This window comes from Populus trichocarpa, chromosome 3 (assembly GCF_000002775.5).
Source record: "Populus trichocarpa isolate Nisqually-1 chromosome 3, P.trichocarpa_v4.1, whole genome shotgun sequence".
NCBI classification, from domain to species: domain Eukaryota; kingdom Viridiplantae; phylum Streptophyta; class Magnoliopsida; order Malpighiales; family Salicaceae; genus Populus; species Populus trichocarpa.
In genome coordinates, this window is record NC_037287.2 from 2,492,862 (window position 1) to 2,517,313 (window position 24,452).

Here is a 24,452-nt window from a genome sequence, read left to right on the forward strand (position 1 = left end):
TCAAAACCTAACCATTTGAGATAGAATATTTGAGGTACAGTTATATTATTCTTAGAGCTGGTTAAGTATGTGCTCCTGGTAAAAACATATTTAATTTTATTGTACATGGATAAGCATGATGGTTTTCTACTTTTACTAAGACCTTGCTGCTGCACGCGTTATATGAATGAATGTTCATGCTGTGATTGAACCGAAGCTCAATATTTAATTTTTCTAAAGTTTCTTTCCCAGTTATATGAGAAATTTAGTGTCCAAGCATGCATGTGAGTTTTATATGCTTCTGTTGAGTTGTCTTGTTTTAAAAAAACTGAAGTTCTAATCGTCCCCGACCGTTACAAAAGTTTTTGCCTTGACAATAAGTTTTGAAACTTCTCAACTCATGATGCAATAATTTTAAGGTTTATATGATTGTTAATTTTAGAATTTATAGGATTATTCGAGGTATATACAAGTTGGTTTTTCGGACATTCATATTAATAAAAATAAAAATATGCCACCATTTGATTTTTTTTTTATTAACATGGGTGTCCGAGTTAGTTTACCCATATATCGACTAATCCCACGGGTCCTGAAGTTAACGACCATGTAAGTCTTTAGTGGCTATTATATTAGCAACTACATAACTTAAATATAAAATTATAAAAAAATTAAATTTTTTAGTTCTAAATTCTTATTACTAATCACACAATTATTTTTCATTGACCTTCTAGTCATGATTACAAATTTGGCTGCTTTGGATAGAAGAATTTATCGGATCATACGAGAGGAAGCCATGTTGAAGAAAATAAGAATGGTTTAGTGTATAATTCAATGGGATCAAGATATTTTGTATAAATATTAACATGCAAATTAATGAGTAGAATAATAAAATTGCAGAATTATTATGATTATAAACCACACTACATTCAAATATTCAATCCTTTGCAGTAATGAAGTAAGCCCTAAATATTTAAAAATAATAAAACTAATTTTGAATCGTTAATAAATATTTACATAAATTTATTTTTTTTTTTAAAAAAATACAAGTGCTATTGTTGAATTTCAAATGTTTTTGTTTATTTTTTAAACTGTTACTGTTACTGTTTAAGAATTTTTACTTCATGTATTTTATATTTTTCAATTAAAATAAGGAGAACGACAAGTTATGAGGTTCTCTATCACTCTTATAAAATATTTAGCAATGTGATATTTTTTATCTAAAATATTTTTTGCTCATTTTATGTAACTAATACAAGGAAAAATACAAATGTTATTGTTAATTTTCATTCGTTATTGTCTATCTTTTGAACTGTTACTGTTTTATTATTTAAGAGTTTCTACTTCACGTATTTTATTTTTTTTAACTGAAAGAAGAAAAATGACATGGGGTTCTCTGTCACCCTTATAAAATATTTAACAATCTAGCAGTGGTTATCTAAAATATCTTATGCTCATTTTGTGTATCTAAAACAACGAAAAATACAAGTGTTTTTGTCAAATTTCATTTCTGTTTTTTTGAATTGTTATTGTTTTGTATTTAAAGATTTTTATTTTATGTATTTTAATTTTTTCAACTAAAATAAAAAAAAATAACAGGTTATTTATTCTCTGTCACCATTATAAAATATTTAACAATCTAATATTGTTTATCTTAAATATTTTATGCTATTTTTCTAAGAAATGGGTTATCTTATGCAAATTTTACATCACGTGTAGGAAAACTCATGCCAGATTAGATCGCTTGGATTCATTAGGGTCCATTTTGACCCGGGTGACCAGATTTTTAATTCAAACCGACTGATGGATCCTCGGGCGATATAGAAAAACCATCGGAAAAAAAGAAAGAGAAAAAAACTAGAAAACAAAAAAGACGCACAGACCAAAATATTCCTCACTCAATCGATCGGATTCTGAAACCTTAGCAGAATCCAAATTGTAATGGCAGACGAGAACGGCATTGGCAGATCCGAGAGTCGACTAGCGTCGATGGACTCGGTGGAGTCACGGTGGGTGTTTCAAGACGACGACGACGACGAGGATGATTCACTGATGGACGACGACGACGACGAACATAGTCGACTGCGGCGCGGTGGTGGATTAGACTCCGAGGAGGAAGACGAGGAGGACACGGCCGAGCAGCGGCTGATCCGAACTGGTCCCCGCATCGACTCCTTCGATGTCGAAGCCCTAGAGATCCCCAGCGCCCACCGCAACGACTACTTCTACGAGGTGAAAGTGAAAACATTTTGTTTATTTATCCTTTGATTGAATTTGACAAGTGAAAAAAGAAAAAAAAATTGATCTGGAAATGGAAAATGCGTGGCAGGAATTGGGCGTGGGAAGGAGAATAATACTTGCATTTCAAACGCTGGGAGTTGTATTTGGTGATGTTGGGACAAGTCCTTTGTATACCTTCCATGTTATGTTTAACAAAGCACCTGTTAATGGGGAAGAAGATGTCATCGGTGCATTGTCTTTGGTTTTGTATACTTTGATATTGATTCCCCTTGTTAAGTATGTACTTGTTGTTCTTTGGGCCAATGATGACGGCGAAGGTACTGGTTATTAGTTATTATTGCTTGCCTCTCTAGTTAGTTACTGATTATGGCTTGTAACCACTGTACTGCATGTTATATTTACTGCATTGCAGGTGGCACTTTTGCGCTGTACTCTTTGATTTGTCGCCATGCTAAGGTCAATCTTCTCCCTAATCAGCTTCCTTCCGATGCTCGTATATCTAGCTTCAGGCTCAAGGTGCCCTCAGCAGAACTTGAGAGATCCTTGAAAATAAAGGAGAGACTTGAGACATCACCCCATCTCAAAAGAATGCTTCTCATGCTAGTGCTTGCTGGTACTTCTATGTTGATTGCTGATGGGGTTGTTACCCCTGCTATGTCAGGTCTGTTTTTGGAGTTTATTATAATTAAGTCATGGTTTATATGAGCAAAAAAGCTATTTTAGATTTTTTTATGTACTGCTTTTTTTTTTTTGTAGACCATGTTTGCTGTATTTTTCTTTGGTTCCTAGTAGCTAGTACCTTGTGATTTACCCAGGTATCTTTGTCTGTCTTAATGCAGTAATGTCTGCTGTTGGTGGCCTAAAGGTTGGAGTGGCTTCAATTAAGCAAGGTGATCTAACATTCTGTTAACCAATTTTTTTTCATTAGAGATAGGGTTTCTTCCTAACTTTTTATTCATGAATTATTCTTTTCATGACCGGACATTCGGATCAAATCATTTCCTTTCCTTCTTTCTTTTGTTTTGGAAGTTGGGTTCTGGATCTGGACAGCAGGTTATTGTAACCTGGACCGCTGTCAAATTAATTAATTAATAAATAATCGTAACTTTGATAACCTAAAAACTTGTTTGTTGTGTAATTTATAGATCTAAGATAGGGTAATCCTAGGTGGGGTTTGTAATCAGATTGTCCATTGAATGATAGAAGCTTGGGTTGTATATTTAGTGTTTGAATGCCAGAAAAAGTAGACTGGGAAGAAGATTTTTTTTGGTCATTTTGTAAATTATACGAACATAGAATGTCTTTGGAATACATGCCAACCCAGCATCAAAAGATGGTGCAGGAATAAGCTGTTGTTGTGTGGATAGTTTACATAGCAAAATTGTGCGAGATCAGTTGCTGGTTATATGGTTCAGAAAGCGCTCAATACTACTGGAGCTGATTTATACACCGAATTTTGCACTTGTCTTAGTACCTAGTAGCAACTAGGAGAATGAGTTTTTCTCTATACTAATGCCCTCTGCAACTTAATGATTGTAGTGCTCAGCTTGGCATGAATCAAGACACTGGTTCAGTTTGGGCATGGATGAACTTTCCTAATAGATCATCAATTTGAATTTACACCGTGGATGAATTTTGTTGGGCAACAGTTTACGCCTAGCCCCCCTCCTCACTTCCAAAAAAAAACGAAAGAAATTTCTTGCATGTTCCAGGTTTTGGAAAATGATTGAAAATACTTCCTTTTTGAAATTAGTTTGACTGCAATCAAATTAGCAAACCTTGCAGGTCTTCTACTACACTGGCAAATTTAAATGTCCTTGCCTTTTGTATTCTTTTTGTTGTGGAAAACTAGCTATAATATTGAGTTAATTATTTTGTTTTGTTTTGTGCAGAGCAAGTGGTGATGATTTCGGTTGCTTTTCTTGTAATTTTATTCAGTGTACAGAAGTTTGGGACCAGTAAAGTCGGACTTGCTGTAGGCCCTGCTTTATTCATATGGTTTTGTTCTCTTGCAGCCATTGGGATTTATAACCTTGTTAAATATGATAGCAGTGTCTTGAGGGCATTTAATCCTGTTCACATTTATTACTTCTTCAAGAGGAACTCAACTAAGGGCTGGCGTGCACTTGGAGGTTGCTTGCTATGTGCAACAGGTAACACATTAAAGTAGGATTTTTGGGTGCTTGAATGCGATGGTGCTTGCCTTTTTTGTTTAGTGGTACCACGTTCTTATTGATTCCACATGTAAATTTGGTTGGCTCTCTATTTAGTTCAACAAATCATTTGCTTGTTTGTGGTTGGATAATACTCACACTAGCTGTTATGAAGTTCATCTAAGCTGAATAATGTTGGATAATTGGTGTATGAAGCTCATGAAAGAATTTAGGTTAATGTAGCAGGAATTATAAAGTTCATCGATAAATGGTGGTTGTTAGAGGATAACTGGATTTGATTGACCTAAAAAGAGTGATCTTTTGGGAGTTAGTGACAATACAGATGGGTTAATTTTCATCAACTAATTTAGGAGAGTGCTGGATAGCCTTGCCATTTCTCTTGTTGAATGGAGATTGCATTTGGAATAATCTTGAAAGTATGATGGAGTGGAGTTATGTTGCCAAAGAGTGGAGTCACTTAAACTACTGAGAAACAGAGGATAGATCCCCAAACCTCACTAAGCAGCATACTTTTGACAAATAAAGAAAGGAATTTCTATAAAGAGACAGGCTTGTACATATACCAAGGAAGGAGAAAGAAAGAGATTAATAGCAACCGTCTTACTGTCTTAGCTCCTCAGGTTTGCTTGGAATGCTTACTTCCTCTAAGATGATAACCTTATTTGAAGTTGATGGCACGTACCACTACTCCAGAAACCTTTTTCTTAAAGTAAACTGGAAAAAGAAAAAGTAAGGTTAAATATCTATGAACTATAAAAATCTACCTCATTACAGGGTTTGATGAACTTCTATTTCAACTAGAGGAATGGGGCTTTGTGGAATGAATTCTTTCTTCCTATTGCCATTGCTTTGGTCCGGAGATGGCTTGTAACTTGTATGGAGAGGAAACTGGTGGCAATGAAAATAGAGATGGAGGTGATTTGTTTTGGAGGGTTAGGCGAAACTCCCCTTTTCTATTGTTTTTCCATGTTTTTATCACCTATACAGTTTGCATAATGCTTCTATTTCTTGTGATTTTTTTTTAAATGGAGGGGGAAGGGGATAATATAAACTGGAATTTCAGTTTCTTTAGGAATCTAAATGATAGAGAATTGGAGGTTCTCTACTTCCTATTCTAAATTCTTTTGTTTGGCAAGTGATCTGATCACATATGATGTTCTTTGGAAAGTCTGGTGTTTTCTCGTGTAAGTCTTTTCTTTGTCATTTTCCCAATTTTGCTAACTCTTTACCCTCTTCTTTGTCTCACCGTTTCTTGGAAGGTACCCTCTAAAGTCTCTAAAGTAAGGGCCTTGTTGTTGATGATTTGTTGCAAATAGGAAGGCCTCACAAGGTCTTATCTCTCGATATTTATGTTGTGGCAACAAATTGATGAGCATCACAGTAACTTATTTTTAAATTGCCCACTTGTGAGGATATGTGGTGCAGATTGTTTATAATGGTGGGGATTCTTGGGTTTCATGTGATAGTGTCAGATTTCATGTTAATCACTTTTGTTTCTGGAGGAAGAAAGATAGTATGATGATATGGTTTTGTGGTGTATGTGTTGTTCCATGCTGTACTAGGTTGGATCAGAATGCTAGAATTTTTTAAAACCAGTACATTTAAGACAATTCTTTTTTGGGATAGGATACTTTGCCTCTCTTCTTTATGGTGTCATGCTTCTGGTTCTTTTAGGGACTTTCCCTGGCTGATATTCAGCAGGATCGGGCTAGTTTTTTTTTTTTTTTTTTTTTTTTTTTTTTTTCCATTTACTTTCTTTTTTGGAGGATGATTTATTCTCCATCAAGCTTTTGTAAATCCCTTTTATGTTAGTATGGTTTTCTCTAATTTAAAAAAGAAAAGAAAAGGTTGAGATGGGGAGTAATTTGCATAATATGAATGACATAATGTCTACTGTTGCATGGGAGGTATGGGCCATACCTCCAATTCCAAATTTGACAAAAAGAAAGGAAGTTTAATTCTTAATGAATTGTCCTCTTTGATTGGAAAATTAGTAGCAAATGTAGCCTTCATGAGAAAAATAGGGCCTTTGCATGGTTATCTGGTGCTGGCAGGGATTGAGAGATCTTGACTTGAGATGTTCCTAGCAAAGACAGAATAAATTTCAATACCAGTTTTGTCTATATAAGTTTTTTGCTGTTTAGCAGAGCTCTCTTAAAGCAATTGTTCTCAATCAATGGCACACATTGTGTAATGTGGAACTTGTAAATAATTCACACCAATTTAAAGAATGTCCTAGTCTTAATTAAATGATGAACTTGGAAGGTGATGTTTGCAGCTGCACTGCTCTTTTATGATTGCTGCTGATGGCTTCTTCCTTCGCTGTTTTTTTAAGGATCTGAGGCAATGTTTGCGGATCTTTGCTACTTTTCTGTGAGATCAGTGCAGGTAAAGAAGCAAGAAAATACCTGTTTAATGTATCAGATGTTGAATCTCAAGTTTCTCTGATGTCAAGTGTCATGAAGCCTTTCTGTTTTTATATTCTTTGTTAGTTTATGATTGCTACGATTCTGATTTATTTAATAGTGATCATTTGCAGCTTACCTTTGTATTTCTCGTTTTACCTTGCCTTTTATTGGGTTATTTGGGTCAAGCTGCATACCTAATGGAACATTACTCTGATGATCTGGCTGAGCATGCTTTCTATTCTTCAGTACCAAGTAAGCTTCACTTTTTATCTGTATTGATACAGTCTAATGTAATTTCTTAAAATAGAATCTAACTGCAACTTGCACAGCCTTGTGACATTTGTTCTTCTTACTTTGCATCGTGTATTGGGAAAAAAATTATTTATTGAGGTATAAAGTTGAATTTAGTCCTGTCTAACATTTGGAAACTGTTAGTTTCATTTCTGTTGCAACAATTTTTGCTGTGTGTCTTGCAGGTGGTTTTTTCTGGCCTGTCTTCCTCGTTGCTAATTTAGCGGCATTAATTGCTAGCCGGGCTATGACTACTGCTACATTTTCGTGTATAAAACAATCAACAGCGCTTGGTTGTTTCCCCCGTCTTAAAATCATTCATACCTCGCGGAAATTCATGGGTCAAATTTATATTCCTGTCATAAACTGGTTTTTGCTGGTAGTTTGCCTGGTGCTCGTCTGCTCTATCTCAAGCATTACTGAGATAGGAAATGCATATGGTAATACTTGTTTCCTAGTTTGAGTTGGATTTTTTCCTAGCATTCTGATCTCAACTGTTCATCAATTATTGAGTTTGCTTTTTGTTTCCATTCTTTTTAATGACATAATGAATGTGTTGAAGAAAAAAAGTGAAGGATACCTAGGAGTATAGAATAAAGCACCACCAATGAAAGAAATAGGAAGTGTTTATATCTTACATTCTAGCAAGTAGAGATCATAGAGGTCCAATAACACAATGTCCCAGTTTTAATTTCACCATCAGCATGCCTGTCACTTCAAATGCTCTGGACTTAAAAAGACTTGAGCGGAACCTTCTGGCATGCAATCATGCTACTGCATGTCTTAGACAATTCCCACCAGGTATCTACTAAGCACTGTCCTAGATATAACCCAGTGAACACCAAATGAAGTATTGTCACCTTTACTTCAGCAGAAAAGAAAAGGAAAAGAATCAGTTGGATGGAATTAACGACCATGAAGGCATGTCATAATGCTTCCACCAACACTAAATGGAAATGCTGGTGCAAACTTCCAGTTTCTACTTCCATAGATATAACATAACTGGTGAATTGTACAACTTTTCAAAAAATATTTTGTCTTGAAGTGTCTACTTTTAGCAAGTCTTTTGACATATTACCCTTGGTATTCACATGAATTGTGTATGCTTGCACCATTGAGCAAAGTTTCTCATAACTGTGATTGCCCATCCTGAATTGTGATAAAAGTAATAAGCCAGCTTTCAATGCAGCAGTTCTGTATCTCTTATTAGCTATCTCTTCCCCCCTGTTTTACTGTTTCTTCCCCCTGTTTTACTGTTTGTCATCATTTGAATTAAATGTTTGTGGCCTGCTACTCAATTCCTAATCATTGTGTTGAATACCATACCAATTGCTATCTTTGCCTGGGAACTAATACTTTTTTGTCCACTGATACTCGAGTATCTTCTTTCGGAACGGAGCCCGTTTGTTTTTGCGTTTCAAAAGCGCTTTTGAAAAAATTTGAAATTGTTTTATTTGCTTCAAATTAATTTTTTTTTTGGTGTTCTTAAATGGTTTTGATGTGTTGGTATTAAAAATGATCTTTTAAAAAAATAATAATACTATTTTGATGCATTTACAAGCAAAAAACACTTTGAAAAACAATGGCTATCATATTCCCAAACACCCCCTAAGCAAAAAAATGAGTAAGTAATGTTAAGCCTGGATTCTCACAATCTTCAAAAACTGACTCGAAAGTCCCCGATCAATAAATGAAATAGTTCTTTTGCCTTGGATAAATTCCTGCCTATCAGTTTGGTTGAAGAAAAATTTAAACTTCAGGGAGACAGGAGTGGAAGCTTCACAAGGAAATGAATCGTATCTTAATATTACTCATGTAGTTGATTATTTGCTGAAGTTTCAGTGGTTGGGTTTTTCTTGTGCACGGTATGTGGCAGTTACAATGTTGTGACTGTTGATCGCTAGTCAATGTTTTGGTGATAGTTTATAACTTCTGAATCATACTGTGAATATCTAGGAAATGAATTGACTATTGAGCTTCTTCCATTTATCTTTGGCTTATCTTTCATCCTAGCTGAAAAGCTGTTACACTACTGCTATTCTTGAGCAGCCGATTCCATTTATAAACTGTTACATTGAACATTGTGCAGATAGTGAACCCATGTTTTGCTTCAATTATTTTGGTGTTTATGCAACATGTTGATGCAATAATCTGCTCTGTGTTGAAAGAGTCTAGTCACTTCAAAGTTTTGTATCAAATTATATGCTTTTTATTTGTACTTATTAATGTGAATGTTTAATTATTCCTATGGTAATTTGTTATTACAGGAATTGCTGAGCTGGGGGTGATGATGACAACAACAATTTTAGTAACGATTGTTATGCTTCTCATATGGCAGATAAACATAATTATTGTCCTGAGTTTTTTGGTTATTTTCCTAGGAATAGAATTGGTCTTCTTCTCATCAGTTCTAGGAGGTGTGGGAGATGGAAGTTGGATCATACTGGTCTTTGCTGTAGTTATGTTTTTTGTAATGTTAGTCTGGAACTACGGGAGCAAGCTCAAGTATGAAACTGAAGTTAAGAAAAAACTGTCAATGGATTTGGTGCGTGAATTGGGACCCAATCTTGGAACAATTAGAGCCCCAGGCATTGGTTTGATATACAATGAACTGGTCAAAGGAATACCAGCTATTTTTGGCCATTTTCTTACCACTCTTCCGGCTATCCATTCAATGATTATATTTGTGTGTATAAAGTATGTTCCAGTTCCAGTAGTGCCTCAGGGCGAAAGGTTCCTTTTCCGACGAGTCTGCCCAAAAAGCTACCACATATTTCGTTGTATTGCGAGGTAATGAGCTTGATTCTTGCAAGTGGGAAGATGTTTGATGCATGGAAACATGTGACTTTCAGTTAGATGACCTGGCAACTTTCATGATGATAATTTTATTGCTACTTGTCATTTTTTCTTGATTGTTTAGTGTGGGATTTTCATGGGCATTAATCTTCTTGTATTAATCAATGTTCTGTTTTTCTTTTTACCTTCTCACCCTTTTAATTTTATTGCTGAAACAGGTATGGCTACAAGGATGTTCGTAAAGAGAATCACCAGGCATTTGAACAGCTGTTAATTGAGAGCCTTGAGAAGTTCATTCGTCGGGAAGCCCAGGAACGTTCGTTAGAGAGTGATGGGGATGATGATACAGACTATGATGACGATTACTCTAGTACAAGAGTTTTAATAGCTCCGAATGGAAGTGTCTACTCGCTTGGCGTGCCTCTACTAGGTGAGTACAAGGACACAAGCAAGTCCATTTCTGAAGCAAGCACATCTGAGGAGGCAAAGATAGGGTATCCCTCAGATTCTGCTTCTGATGCAGAACAGAGTCTTGAAAGGGAACTGTCTTTTATTCACAAGGCTAAAGAATCTGGGGTTGTATATCTTCTTGGCCATGGAGACATTAGGGCAAGGAAAGACTCCTGGTTTATCAAGAAGTTGGTCATAAACTACTTCTATGCTTTTCTGAGAAAAAACTGTAGAAGAGGAACCGCAAATTTGAGCGTGCCCCACTCGCACCTCATGCAGGTTGGCATGACTTACATGGTTTGACAGTTGATCTTGATACTAGTGCTGTAATTCTGATACCACGCCACTGCTGTTGATTGGAAGCTGAACACTCTGGTTCACACATGGTTAGGGCAATTTCTCGATGTGAGATACATCCATGCGTTCTTACATACTTCATCATCTTCCTGACCATGTCCAGCTCTTTGGATAGGATCTCCAACCCGCAGAGATCTTTAATTGGGAAATTTTGTAGTGTTGATAGTTTCTGCTGTGTTCAACGTAATTGATTTTTTTACTATACTGAGAGATGAATTTGGAATTGACTCCTGTAATTACCATTAAAGTGATGTGAATCTGATTTGGTGCAGAAATTCCTTTTTTAAGTGTCCCTAAAAGAATTGATTACCTGATTCAGTTCTTGTTAAGTTCGATGATTTTCATACGACACTGCTTTGGTGTTAGTGTTACTCTCTCATTTACTCCATCCATAGTGGCTTTTAGACAGTTTCAAAACGAGCACCAGATTTTAAACAGAACTAACGTTGGAAAAATTCCCAAAACAGGGTGGGTTTCACTTGTTTGCCTCTTATTTTAATATAGATAATGAATGTTACAGGAAACTATCACGTTATTATCTTTTCAAGTATTATTTTGTCCTCGATGAGGATTCACAACCAAAGCTATCGATACTGTTTGATTATTATTCCAAGAAAAAAAAATATAGAAATAGTATAAAAAAAATAGAGATAAAATTATGTTTAATAGTAATGTACAAAATAAAATGACTATTTTTATATTTTATTTGGTTAGACAAAACAAAATATTAAAAATATATATTTTATCCTTAGTGTATTATTATTAAACTTATATATTTTAAAAAATAATTAGGTATTATTTTTTTTTTACTTTAATTTACATTGAGTATTGAAATTAATAATATTATAATAACCATACTTATAAAACCAGGATTGAATGACGGGTTGACCAGTGACCTAAACCATGTCTCGGGTCGACTCTTGAGTCAGGTTTTAAAACTATGATAATAACTATTTTATCCATACATTGACTCGGGTCAACCCGTGTTGACCTCCTGACCTAAGCCTTGCCTTGATTGACCCTGAGTCGGGTTTTAAAATTACGATAATAATAACTTTTATACTTTCATTAACCTAAGCTAACCTCGATTGACCTACTAATCCGTAACCCGAGCCTTGTCCTAGACTGATCCCCAAATCAAGTTGTAAAACTATTATAATAACTACTTTTATTTTATATTGACTCATGTCAATTTGAATATGTGACTTGAACCTTGTCTCGAGTCGGGTTTTAACATTATAATAATAACCATTTTTTCTTTTACATTGACCCAGGTCAACAGCCAACACCATTTATAACCTGAACCTTACCCCGAGTCGACTACTAAATTAAATTTTAAAACTATAACATTAACCACTTTTATTCTTACATTAAATTAAATCAACCCAATTCAAGATTTGAGTTTTGAGCTTTGCATTGAATCAACCCTTGAGATTGATTTTAAAACTATAATAATAACAATTTTTATTCTTACATATCTTAAATAAACAATTTAAAAATTAAATATTTTTTACATAAATATTTTAGGGATAAAATATAATAAATAGTTTAAACCTTATATTTTAAAAATACATAAATTTACTCTAAAATTATCTCAAAACAGACTTATTTTTATGTCTCTTTCTCTTTAACCAAACACATTTTTATTTTCACTATCTACATCCCTTTTGATCTAGAACAATAACCAAACACTATTTTAAAAATCCGATGATGTAATTTAACCCCAAGAGCTGAATTTATTAGAGAAATAATGAAAAAGGATTAAGGATGTTGTTAGTCAATAATAAGGATGACGATAAAAGATAAAAAAAAAAAAAAAGAAGGGAAAGAATGATTTGGCTGTTTAAATATGTCATATATATATATATATATATATATATATATATATATAATGTTTTCAATTTCCATAGCTGTTGGAAGTAACTGCAGACGGTTTGGACCAAGAGCCATTACTGGAAATCGAAGGATGCAGCTTTTAAACCCAGGAGAAGTATCGTTGTCACTGCAACATTTCAATGTCACCGAAAGCGCTTCTATTCAGCTCAACTTCATCTTTCAAGTTTCACATTAATGGACATTTTCTAGTTGCTTTTCTCACATCTTTTCATCATTTGGTCACCAAAAACAATGTCATAATCTCTCCCAATTCCTTTTTTCTTCTAGTATTGCAATCTACCAACTCAAAATGCCAATGCTCGTGTAAAGCATGAAGAATTACCATGGTTTGAGTCTCTGCACTTCTATCATGCCTACCTCCATCGAGAATCTGACCAAGGTGGTTTAATTTTCTCCTTCTGGTCCAAGAGAACAGAATCCAAATAAATCTTGGGGTCTGGAAATGCTCCGTGGACCTTTTTCTGTTTGGAGGAGAATTTCAATCTCAGAAGCAATGAATTCATCATCACTCCAATAGAACTGAAACCCATGAGGGCTCCAGCAATTGACGGTGTCAGAATGGTCCCGGTTATTGGCAGTAACACTCCAGCTGCAATCGGAATTCCTACCTGCATGTAGTATACAAGCAGCATCAGAAAAAAACATTCAAGAAGAGCAACGTGAAAGCTGCTTGATCCTATTGTAGTCATAGGAGATGCATAGAGATTTGCTAAGCTTGTTTAATGATGGGAAAAATTGCCAATCTGAGCTACAAGACCTTGGAAATAAATTTACCTCACAATCAATTGATTCTATAATTTTGAAGGAATCAAAATGCAAAAAAGAAAAGGTGAGGGTGTGTGCAGACAGTAGGCTGAGAAAGAGTTGAGCAAAAGAGTATGTTGTCCTCAACCTGGTGAGTGGAAAGGAGCTTCAGCGGAGTTTTAAGAGGTTAGCAAGGAATTCCACAGATGCAATCACACCGAATAGAGCAAGCAAATAGATATTTGCAGGTATGAACTAGGTCTTGGAGTTTAGTTTGAAAAGCAACAGAAGATTTTTAATTGCATCTGAGTAGAATTCTGGGATCAGGATAAGAAAGAAATATATAGTACGTAGTAGGTGGGGGTGAAAGTTTAATTCCGAAACGATGCAGATGCAGATATCTACTGTTTTTACACTCATTCAAAAACAGTGGGAAAAAAAGAAACTGAAAGGAAAGGAAATAAAAAGAAAAAAGAAAACTCTGACATGATTGAATAGCACATTCACAGAGACAAGCAACTTGAAAATCCCTAACCTGGACCCTGTGTGGCTGTGATAATCACAACAAACAGCAACAGGCATAAACATGCAACTGCTTGGCTTTTTATACCATACTAAATTATTAGGCTGAAATCAGCACACTTATACAACACTGATAAACTTTAGAATTACTGTTCTCTCTTTCAAGGTGCATGCTTCCAAGATCTGCCATATGGCCCCTTTCCCCCAGAACTGCTATTATTATATATTTTTAGTACTGAAACATATGGCCATTGCTTGGATAAAGAACAAAACTTACGATGTTATATGCAAAAGCCCACCAAAGATTTTGCTTCACAGTTTTCATTGTTAGCCTGCTCAGCTCCAGTGCATCAAGCACCTGCAAAAAAAATGATACTAGTCAATAACACAGCAGCACCAATAGGCTTATATATATACCGAGGTCAGACCAGCTAAGTCAAAATCTTTTCCAGCATCAGCTTAGAAAATCAAATTCTAATATTGGTTAGTCAAAGCAGTGCATGAAGACAATATAGCATGGAAAAGAAAAGATGAAATTCAATATAGATCACATGACTACTGCTTTGATCCAGACCAAGGTAAAGAAGTTACTGCTAAGGCTGTTTCTAGTCTTCTCAGTCCTACAGGGTCATCTGAGAATGCTGTAAGAGATCTAAGATTGAAATTGTAATATCATGTAAAGTAGTCCACCAGCACAAGATGGCATAGTTGACCAACAAATGTTGGATACAGACTGAACAAGGCAAGGACATGCAACTAACAGAGACATTCATTCTGTCAATTAATATGAGACAAGGCAAGGCACAAAAATTGGATTGCATGCTGTTAAGCTGAACACAACACAACCAATCAGAACATGAAGTTGTGTCCAAAAATAAAACTTTTCTATTTCAATATACTGAAATGGTAAATATATTTTCATGTTATAATGCTACTGCATCCTTTCTCAAGATCTATATCACCTTTTCACTTAGCATGATGCTCCCATCCTCCCCATTTTACGTCTCCCTGGAAATTAATGTCTTGGAACTCCCACTTGTAATAAACTTAAATGAGCATGAAGCTCATGATCTTCATTTCTCACTTTCTATTGTCAAATCATGACTTCCCAACATTGCCTCAATAAAAAGGTGCAAGGTCCAGATGTGTCTGATAACTTGTAATTTTTCCTTTCATATATGGCTCATATTCCCAAGATTCAGTTTCTATTTGCCCAATTTCACTTGGAAAGCCAAGGTAGTTTCTAAGTATATTCTAAGAATTAGGCATTAATCCAGAAATGGCTCTCAATATCAAAACACAATTTGCTTTAGGTGAGGTTGGCTTTTGGTTTAGATCAACCTAAGTTAAATGAAGATCAACCCAAGTTAAACTTCATACACCTTAAAGTTCATAATATAGGACGGAAACCTCGCTAGGCATTACTCTCGATGTTCTTCTGATGTACTTTCTTTTTTTCATTTTATCATATCTTTTTCAACTCTCTTTACTTTTTCCACTTACACATATCAAATTCTTCCAGGATATCATGGTCTTGGACATAAATAAAATTTAAAATTAGAGTTTTTATTTTTAAGGGAAGATCACCTTATGTTTCAATAATCAATGTAATATCTCAACTCTTTTACATTTATTTTGTAAACATTATTGAAAAATTGTATTTAGCAAAATTCTTTATAGTTATATGAATTTATGGTTTTTATTTGCTAGATTAGTCCAGGTGCATAGCGAATATTTTTTGTGTTGTTAATATATAGAAATTTATGTTAATTTGAGTTTTGAATGTTTTCAACCACCTTTATTAGATAAGAATCTTGTTATTTTGATTAAACAACGAGCAAGTGTTATCATGATGTTAATTTAGCAAAATTATTAAAAATACACAAATTATTATAAAATTGCTAAATGATCGGCAACATGTACAGTAGCCACAACAGCTATTTTACACCCTGTCGTGATTTTAAACTATGTTTGTCCCGTTCTGTCCCTCCCATCAGCTCATTTAGGGAGAAAAACCAAGAAACTATATTTCATTAGAGCAAATATCTTTAATTGTAATTCTAGCAGAGTAATATGCAATAAACAGTGAGCATCAGCAGGATACTCTGACATTACAAAAGAAAAGATGTGCTTCACTTGCAACCACATATTTTCATTCTTTGTGCGTAAAATAAGAATTATGGATTCGCATGTCACAACTCTGTGACTGCAGTTGTGCTTGAGAGCCAAAAATTCAAAGGCTATCTGAAACAGGGATGGTAGAGGAGTAGAGCTACAAAAAACTGTGCTGTAATGTGAATTTCAATCACAGGCATAGATTCTTTCTTTAGGCATTAAAGAGAAATGAAGAGTTCACATGTCAGCTCTTGGTGACTACAACAGTGCTTGAGAATGAAAGATGTGTAGGCTATAGGAAATACAGATGGTAGAGCCATGAAAAACTGTATGCTGGGTTAAATTTCAAATGGTAACAAAAGTCTTACAGCTCTGACTTAAGAAAAGAGAATGTTTTGTTTGAGGCTATTTGATGGAGAATAACTGGAAAATTTGCAATATAATGCTGTCACACCATGACAATAAATATAACAGGAAAATTAGAGGCTATATTTTATTTTATAGTCTATCTTAATTATACAATCTACTTATTTTAGGCTGTTATAATCTTTAAGAGTATTTGGGGTTTTATTATGTTTAGTATTTTATTATATTTGCTATTTTATTTAGGACTTGAATACACAAGGATACCTATCATCATGTTTAAGGATAGCTGAATTATTATTCAGAATTGAAACTTCTTTCCTACAGTTGTTTTTCTCCTCTCTTTCTCTCCCTATCTCTTCTCCTGTCTTAACTCTACTCCTGTCTTAACTCTACTCCTCTGCCCCTTGCTTACCTCTTCTCATCCCCAATTCCTCTGTACAAAGGATATGGTGTTTATCTAAGAATTCACTATTATTACAGAACTTTCTCTAACTTCCTATAATAATTATATTGCAAGTCTTCCATTTATTCTCCATCACTATCTAATTAAACCTCTCATTTTGACTATCAGAAGGAACTTTTGGTATGTCTTCTACCATTTATATGCATTAGAAAAACTTAAAACTGTCCAGAATTTCGAAGTTGATATGGTAAAGGAGAATCATAATTAAAAGGAGTGTTATGCAGAAGAACTACTACATCAAGGACAAAGCTATAATTTTGGCAGCTACGAGGATGGACGGGGCATCATAAGAGAAGGCAAAGCAAAGCACTTGTGTTCCATATCGCTATGTGTCTATGCTTAAAAATAAAACTGCCCCCTTCTCTCCTTTTGGGACAAGCAGAAGAGACAACATTTACTTCACAACCAAGGTTTAAGATTATCTACTTCTTTCAAATTACCTGTGACAACCTGTTGCCCATCAGCACAATGGAGGATACCTCACTGGCAGCTCCAACACCTTCTCCCATGGCAACTCCAACATGTGACTCAGCCAAGGCAGCTGCATCATTTATTCCATCACCAACCATGGCTACTATATTCTGATCCTTCTGAAGTTCACTGATGAACTTCTTCTTTTCATCTGGCTTAACTCCAGAAAGCACCTGCCATCCACAGCATGTTTTCAAAATCAGCAAGTAGGGATGCATGATGTTTTATTATTCATACTATCAGTTTTTTAACATCCTATAAAATCAAATAGACAGCCATATGATCAGTTCTTCAAGCCTGGTCTGTTGGTTTTTAGTTTATCCTCTTCCAGGAACCTCCAGTCTTTGGTTTCGTATTCGAATGCTTGAAACTAAAACAGCCATAGTTTGACATTTGAATGCTTGCATCTCCATCTCATGATGCTCAAGTGTCCTAAATTCCTAATGTGGTTGCTTAAAAATGAAGCATGTATAACACATGAAACATAAAGAATCTCATGCTTCCATCATGGTTAGTGGAGATGCTGGTTTCTGTAAAAGGATTTTTGAGCTACATATGCGTGTTAGCATTCATGTGGTAACAAATCTCCTGCTCACAGCATGCATGCTTATATGAATTTTAAATTGGCATATGTCTAAAGCAAAGGCATTCCCAAGGTAAATTATGACTGGCATCACATTGTCATGTCTCCTTGAAGCAAAAGCACAGTTTGAGGCACAAGTGTTTCATGTCTCAGTCATTACAATTTCCTAATGGAAAGAACTACAAAAAACTTCAAGAAACAAGATTCAAATATGAAAAACTAGTATCAAATTATTAGATGATTTGGACATAATCTTCCAAAGCAGAAGCCATCCTTTTTTTTCTTTTTTTCCTTTTTTTAGTAGGATAGTGAATAACCAACTAAGTTCTAACACCTTTTGATTTATATCAAACAAGTGAAAGTGGCAAATTCTATTCAGTAGTTGTTCAAGACAATTTGGGGTGCAAACTCTCACCCTTTATTTTAGCATATGAGAGAAAATTAAAGTTTTCTTACCTTCTCTTTTGGAATGCCAACAAGTGAAGCAACATACTCAGCATTTTTCTTTCTGTCACCAGACAACATGTACACATTTATTCCCTGACAGGACAAAGACTCAACAACATGGCGAGCATCTTCTCTAATCTGATCTTCGAAGTATATAAGTCCAGCAAGTGTATTATCTACTCCAACATAGACAACAGACTGATTCTTAATATCCTCCACTTCTTGAAATGGATTCTCACAAACACCATGCCTGCAGAAGCAAAATGTCTCATAATTATAATTGTAATTTGTCAAAAATATCAGAAATGTATATCCCTCTATTGGAAGCGCAAGCATGCTACATTTAATTAAGTACTCCAATGGCTATTCACGCCTCATTTGCTTTTACCCAGGTGAACTTTAGAAGAAGCTTCTCACATGTAATAGAGGGTTTATCCTTTGAGAAAAATGTTATATGAATTATCATGTAGCAAGGGATAAGGACGTAAAATGGCATTATGCCCGTTTGCTAGCTCATTGAAGTAGTCATGGTCAAGTTCAGAATCTTGGGTCAAGGTCATTTGAATATACCATATTCGTGTTACTGGTATTTAAATTGAAATCATGCAGAGGTGCTACCACAGTTTGTTGCATCAATAAAACTGTCCAGAATACCACAAACAACCTTTTCCTATAACAAATATTGTTTTTGCCATTCTTGAAATTTCATGAAGCACAACTAATAAACAGATATGCAATGTGGATAGCATATGGAACTGACACTGATACGACAATTTTCAAAGCGAGAGACAAAAATCAACACACTATTTAGAATCGTAGACTTATCTTAACTTACAGGCTATGGTACTTTATACATAGCAAGGAATGAGTGTAATACCTTTGAATCCAATCTAGTGTTCCAACAGAAACCACCTTATTCTCAATGGTCGCTACAGCACCAGACCCAGGTTCCTCCATGAATGTTCCATCAGTCACCTGCTACAAATAGCTTTTCCATGAGAAATTTTGAAATACCTGTGAAGCAAAATACATCATACCCCACCACAAATTCAATCTTGTATCCATATGCCCTGGCTGCACAGGTGTCAATAGAAAGACTTAAGTCAAAGCATACAGCTATTACAGCTGTATGCTTGAATAGGAAATAGGAAAGTCACAAGCATACAGCTATTGCAGCTGTATGCTTGAATAGGAAATAGGAAAGTCACAGCTGTTACAGCTGTATGCTGGAATAAGAATATAAATGATTGAATAGGAAAGGAAATTGACCTTATTTAAATCCCTAGATTCCCTCTTTGTAATGGCCATGTACAGCTCAACTTTTCCTATATAATGAAAGCCTAGTCGAAAGGTGAAGGCAATTCAAACCATTCTGTTATGGTATCAGAGCTTGGTGCTTTCTCACAGAATTCTTAAGATTTTTTGTTTTCTTTCTTAGTCATAGCTTTATGGAGAAGTCAGATAATGTTTGTGTCAGATTTACTGGCAAAAATTATGCTGCCTGGACATTCCAGTTAGAGATCTTTCTCAAGGGAAAGGAGTTATGGGGCCATATAGATGGCAGTGACAAAGACTTGGTTGCTGAAGGATCTGTGGTTGCTAAGGCAGCATGGGCTGCCAAAGATGCACAAATCATGTCCTGGATTCTCAGTTCTATGGAGCCACATCTGATCCTTTCTTTGCGTCCTTATAGATCTGCAAAGGCTATGTGGGATCATCTCACTCAAGTTTATAACCAAGACAACAATGCTAGGCGTTTTCAGCTTGAGTTGGCTATTGCCAACTATACCCAAGGAGATCTTTCTATTCAAGATTACTATTCTGGTTTTCTGGCCTTATGGAGTGATTATTCTGATCTTGTTACAGCCAAGGTTTCTGCAGAAGGTGTGCTGGCAGTGCAGCAAGTCCATAAAATCAGCCAACGCGACCAATTTCTGATGAAATTGCGACCAGAATATGAACCCGTTCGTGCCTCTCTCGTCAATCGCGATCCTGTTCCATCCTTGGATGCTTGCTTTGGCGAACTATTGCGTGAAGAGCAGCGTCTCCATACTCAAACCATTATGGAGCAAGCAAGAGTTGCCTCTACCAGTGTCTCAGTTGCTTATGCTGCTTCTGCTTACAGCAAGGGGAAGAGTCGCGATATGAGCAAGACTCAATGCTATAGTTGTAAGAAGTACGGACATATTGCTTCCCATTGTCCTCATAAAATTTGTAACTACTGCAAGCAGCTAGGCCACATCATTAAGGAGTGTCCTATCCGTCCTCCACGCCCCAACAAAGCTTATCACGCTGCTGTTACTGCTGCTGGTTCCCCTTTTTCACAGACTCAACCTCCAGCAAATTTACTCACCCGAGAGATGGTGCAAGAAATGATTGTGAGTGCTTTCTCCACACTTGGACTTCAAGGTACTGGTTCTTCAGCCCATACTTGGATCTTAGACTCAGGTGCTTCCAATCATATGAAAAACTCTTTGCATGGGTTAAGTAATATCCGCAAATATTGTGGATCCTCACATATTCAAACAGCCAATGGTAGTACTCTTCCCATCATAGCTGTTGGTGATGTACCTCCCTTTTTAAAGGATGTTTTTGTCTCACCCAAGCTTGCTATAAACTTAGCTTCTGTAGGTCAACTTGTGGACAATAATTGTGATGTAAACTTCTCTAATCGTGGCTGTATTGTACAGGATCAGATGTCAGGACAGCTGATAGCGAAGGGGCCTAAGCATGGACGTTTATTTTCTCTCCAACTTCCTATTCCACGCACTTTGCTTCCTTCCTCTGTTCTAGCTTTCTTTTGTACTGCACCTAAAGTGTTCAATGAAGTTTGGCATAAACGTCTAGGTCATCCAAATCCTAGAATCCTCTCTCATTTGTTGAAATCTGGGTTAATAAGTAATAAAGAACATTCAGCTTCAACTGTGTTCCTTGATTGTGCTACATGTAAACTTGGCAAAAGTAAAATTTTACCTTTTCCTTCTGCAGGCAGTAGAGCCACAAACCCTTTTGAGATAATTCATAGTGATGTCTGGGGGATTAGTCCTGTCATTTCTCATGCAAATTACAGATATTTTGTCACTTTTATTGATGACTACAGCCGCTATACATGGGTTTATTTCTTGCGAAACAAATCAGAAGTTTTCTCTATGTTCAAACTATTCTTGGCATTGGTTAACACTCAATTTTCTGCCACTGTTAAGACACTTAGATCAGATTCGGGAGGGGAATATATGTCTCATGCTTTCCAATCATTCTTGCAATCTAATGGTATCGTTTCTCAACGATCATGTTCCTATACTCCTCAACAAAATGGAGTAGCAGAACGCAAGAATCGCCATCTTTTGGATATGGTTCGTACCTTGCTCATTGAATCTTTTGTTCCTCCAAAGTTTTGGGTAGAAGCACTCATTACAACAACTTATCTCATCAATAGACTTCCTTCACAAGTCTTAGGTCTAGAGTCTCCATATTTTCGGCTTCATCATTGCCATCCTATATACACCAATCTTCACACCTTTGGGTGTGTATGCTTCATGCATCTTCCTCCACCTCATAGAAATAAACTTTCTGCTCAGTCCATTAGGTGTGCCTTTCTTGGATATAGTATTACTCAAAAGGGTTATCTATGTTTTGATCCACACACTAATCGAGTTCATGTTTCTAGAAATGTTATTTTCTTTGAAAATCAATGTTTCTTTCCTTTGTCTTCCTCCTCAGCCACTTCTCTTGCCTCTTTACCCTTTTTTGATGACTCTTCTCCTTTGCAAAGTGTTCCAGTTGACCGGTTCCAGCCCCATTTGGTGTACAAAAGAAGACTTCCTATGCTGCCCCCTTCAGCTTCTGTCTTGTCATCTGCTCCTCCTTTGCAGCCTTCTATGGCTTCTGAGGTACCTGTTTTGGCTCCTTTACGCCGCTCCTCTAGAATATCTGTACCACCTGCTAAGTATGGATTTACCTCATCTGTGGCACATCATTCTACTGCTGCTCTCTCTGTCACTTTATCCTCTATTTCTATCCCTACTGGCTATTCACAGGCAGCTAAAGAACCATGCTGGCAGCAGGCTATGCAGGAAGAGTTACATGCTCTAGAAGCTAATCAGACTTGGGATATTGTTGATTGTCCTTCTGGTGTGACTCCTCTTGGATGTCGATGGGTTTATTCTGTTAAAATCAAGGCTGATGGCAGCTTGGACAGATATAAAGCACGATTGGTGGCTCTTGGAAACCATCAAAAATATGGAGAACATTATGAGGAGACCTTTGCTCCAGTGGCTAAAATGGGTACTATTCGTACAATTTTGGCCATCGCAGCTTCAAAACATTGGTGTTTGCACCAATTGGATGTGAAGAATGCCTTTCTTCATGGTGATCTCACTGAAGATATATATATGCGCCCACCAGCTGGCTTATTTTCCACTCCTACCTCTGCTGTGTGTAAGTTACGCCGCTCCTTGTATGGTCTCAAACAGGCTCCTCGTGCTTGGTATGAGAGATTTACTTCTGTCCTTCTTCAATTTGATTTCCTCAAAAGTAAATATGATGCCTCTTTGTTTCTACGTAAGACTGCAAATGGAGTTGTGTTTCTATTGGTGTATGTTGATGATATAGTCATAACCGGTACTGATTTAGCTCTGATTGATCAACTCAAGCAGCATCTGCAGAAATCCTTTCACATGAAGGATCTAGGTCCTCTAACATATTTTCTTGGTCTAGAGATTCATGCTGGTTCCCATGGCATTTTTTTATCCCAACACAAGTATGCCATGGACTTGGTGGCAGCTGCTGGTCTCCAGCATTTGCCACCCCTTGATACTCCAATGGAAATTAATCTCAAGCTCCGCAAAGATGAGGGTGATTTATTATCAGACCCAGCTGCATATCGTACACTCGTGGGCAGCTTACTCTATCTTACACACACTAGACCTGATATTTCTTTTGCTGTACAGCAGGTTAGTCAGTTTATGGCTTCTCCCAGGCACCTCCATATGGCTGCTGTTCGCCGCATCCTTCGTTATATTCATGGCACCATTCGAAGTGGCCTTTGCTATCCTGCTGGTACTTCCCTTGATCTTATTGCTTATAGTGATGCTGATTATGCCGGGTGTTCCGACACTCGCCGTTCCATTACTGGTTGGTGTATGTTCCTTGGCCCTGCACTTATTTCCTGGAAGAGCAAGAAACAAGATCGTGTTTCCAAGTCTTCTACTGAGTCTGAATACCGGGCTATGTCCCAAGCTTGTTCCGAAATCATCTGGCTCCACGGGCTCCTTGCTGAGCTGGGTTTTCAGCAGTGCACTCCTACTCCTCTTTTTGCTGATAATACCAGTGCTATTCATCTTACTGCCAATCCTATCTTCCATGAGCGCACAAAGCATATTGAGATGGATTGCCACTTCATTCGTGACGCATTTGCGGCTCAGACTATATCACTTCCACATGTGTCCAGCAATCTTCAGGTGGCTGATGTTTTTACCAAGACTCTCACCCGACAACGTCATCATTTTCTTACTACCAAATTGATGCTTATGGACCAGCCCGCATCAATTTGAGGGGGGATGTCAATAGAAAGACTTAAGTCAAAGCATACAGCTATTACAGCTGTATGCTTGAATAGGAAATAGGAAAGTCACAAGCATACAGCTATTGCAGCTGTATGCTTGAATAGGAAATAGGAAAGTCACAGCTGTTACAACTGTATGCTGGAATAAGAATATAAATGATTGAATAGGAAAGGAAATTGACCTTATTTAAATCCCTAGATTCCCTCTTTGTAATGGCCATGTACAGCTCAACTTTTCCTATATAATGAAAGCCTAGTCGAAAGGTGAAGGCAATTCAAACCATTCTGTTAACAGGGTCATTTATTGGATATGCAATGTTAGGCCTAAAATAGGAAGACAACATTTTAGGGATCCAAAGAAGATTAAACTTTTCCATGGAGACTTGTGAAAGGCAATACATAGGAAATTCATATTGGCTTTTGATGCTACCGGACTTGTGGAAACTGAAGGTTCTAAACATTCAAATAGAGATCTGCCACAAATAGACTGTGAATAGCATAACAAATGCTTTTATGGACTTATAAGATAGATCCAAGCCTAATAGCAGGCTTGATTGCACCAGACTTGAGTAATGGCTAAAAGAGGTCA

At 36.4% G+C, this 24,452-nt stretch overlaps 2 protein-coding genes across 4 annotated transcripts in view; one reads left to right on the top strand and one right to left on the bottom strand.

Annotated features, from left to right (window-relative positions):
- Positions 1-1,762: 1,762 nt before the first annotated feature.
- Positions 1,763-11,007, top strand: LOC7480787 (potassium transporter 7). 2 transcript variants are annotated; one of them, XM_002303153.4, is made up of 10 exons: positions 1,764-2,208; positions 2,306-2,534; positions 2,630-2,878; positions 3,057-3,107; positions 4,110-4,370; positions 6,727-6,779; positions 6,931-7,051; positions 7,276-7,530; positions 9,358-9,880; positions 10,105-11,007. In XM_002303153.4, the coding sequence occupies exons 1-10, from the start codon at positions 1,918-1,920 to the stop codon at positions 10,637-10,639; spliced, it is 2,568 nt and encodes an 855-aa protein (XP_002303189.2). In that variant the 5' UTR covers positions 1,764-1,917; the 3' UTR covers positions 10,640-11,007. The 2 variants fall into 2 exon arrangements, with proteins under 2 accessions (XP_024452806.1, XP_002303189.2); XM_024597038.2 differs by lacking the exon at positions 7,276-7,530 and having other exon boundaries at positions 1,763-2,208.
- Positions 11,008-12,406: 1,399 nt separating this feature from the next.
- Positions 12,407-24,452, bottom strand: part of LOC7478156 (copper-transporting ATPase PAA1, chloroplastic) — a 31,238-nt gene continuing 19,192 nt past the window's right edge. Inside the window, exons 13-17 of one of the 2 annotated variants that reach the window (XM_024596828.2) lie at positions 19,178-19,275; positions 18,310-18,550; positions 17,240-17,443; positions 14,133-14,213; positions 12,407-13,197 (exon numbers count right to left, since the gene is read on the bottom strand). In XM_024596828.2, coding sequence (XP_024452596.2) covers positions 12,943-13,197; positions 14,133-14,213; positions 17,240-17,443; positions 18,310-18,550; positions 19,178-19,275 — 879 coding nt within the window. In that variant the 3' untranslated portion in view covers positions 12,407-12,942. Of the gene's footprint in view, positions 13,198-14,132; positions 14,214-17,239; positions 17,444-18,309; positions 18,551-19,177; positions 19,279-24,452 lie in introns of both variants that reach the window. The other variant, XM_024596827.2, reaches the window with a different exon arrangement.

Coding starts and splice junctions, on each gene's coding strand:
- LOC7480787 (XM_002303153.4), top strand. CDS start 1,918: ATGGCAGACGAGAACGGCATTGGCAGATCCGAGAGTCGACTAGCGTCG. Junction 6,780..6,930: donor TTTCTGTGAGATCAGTGCAG/GTAAAGAAGCAA, acceptor GATCATTTGCAG/CTTACCTTTGTATTTCTCGT. Junction 7,531..9,357: donor TGAGATAGGAAATGCATATG/GTAATACTTGTT, acceptor TTGTTATTACAG/GAATTGCTGAGCTGGGGGTG.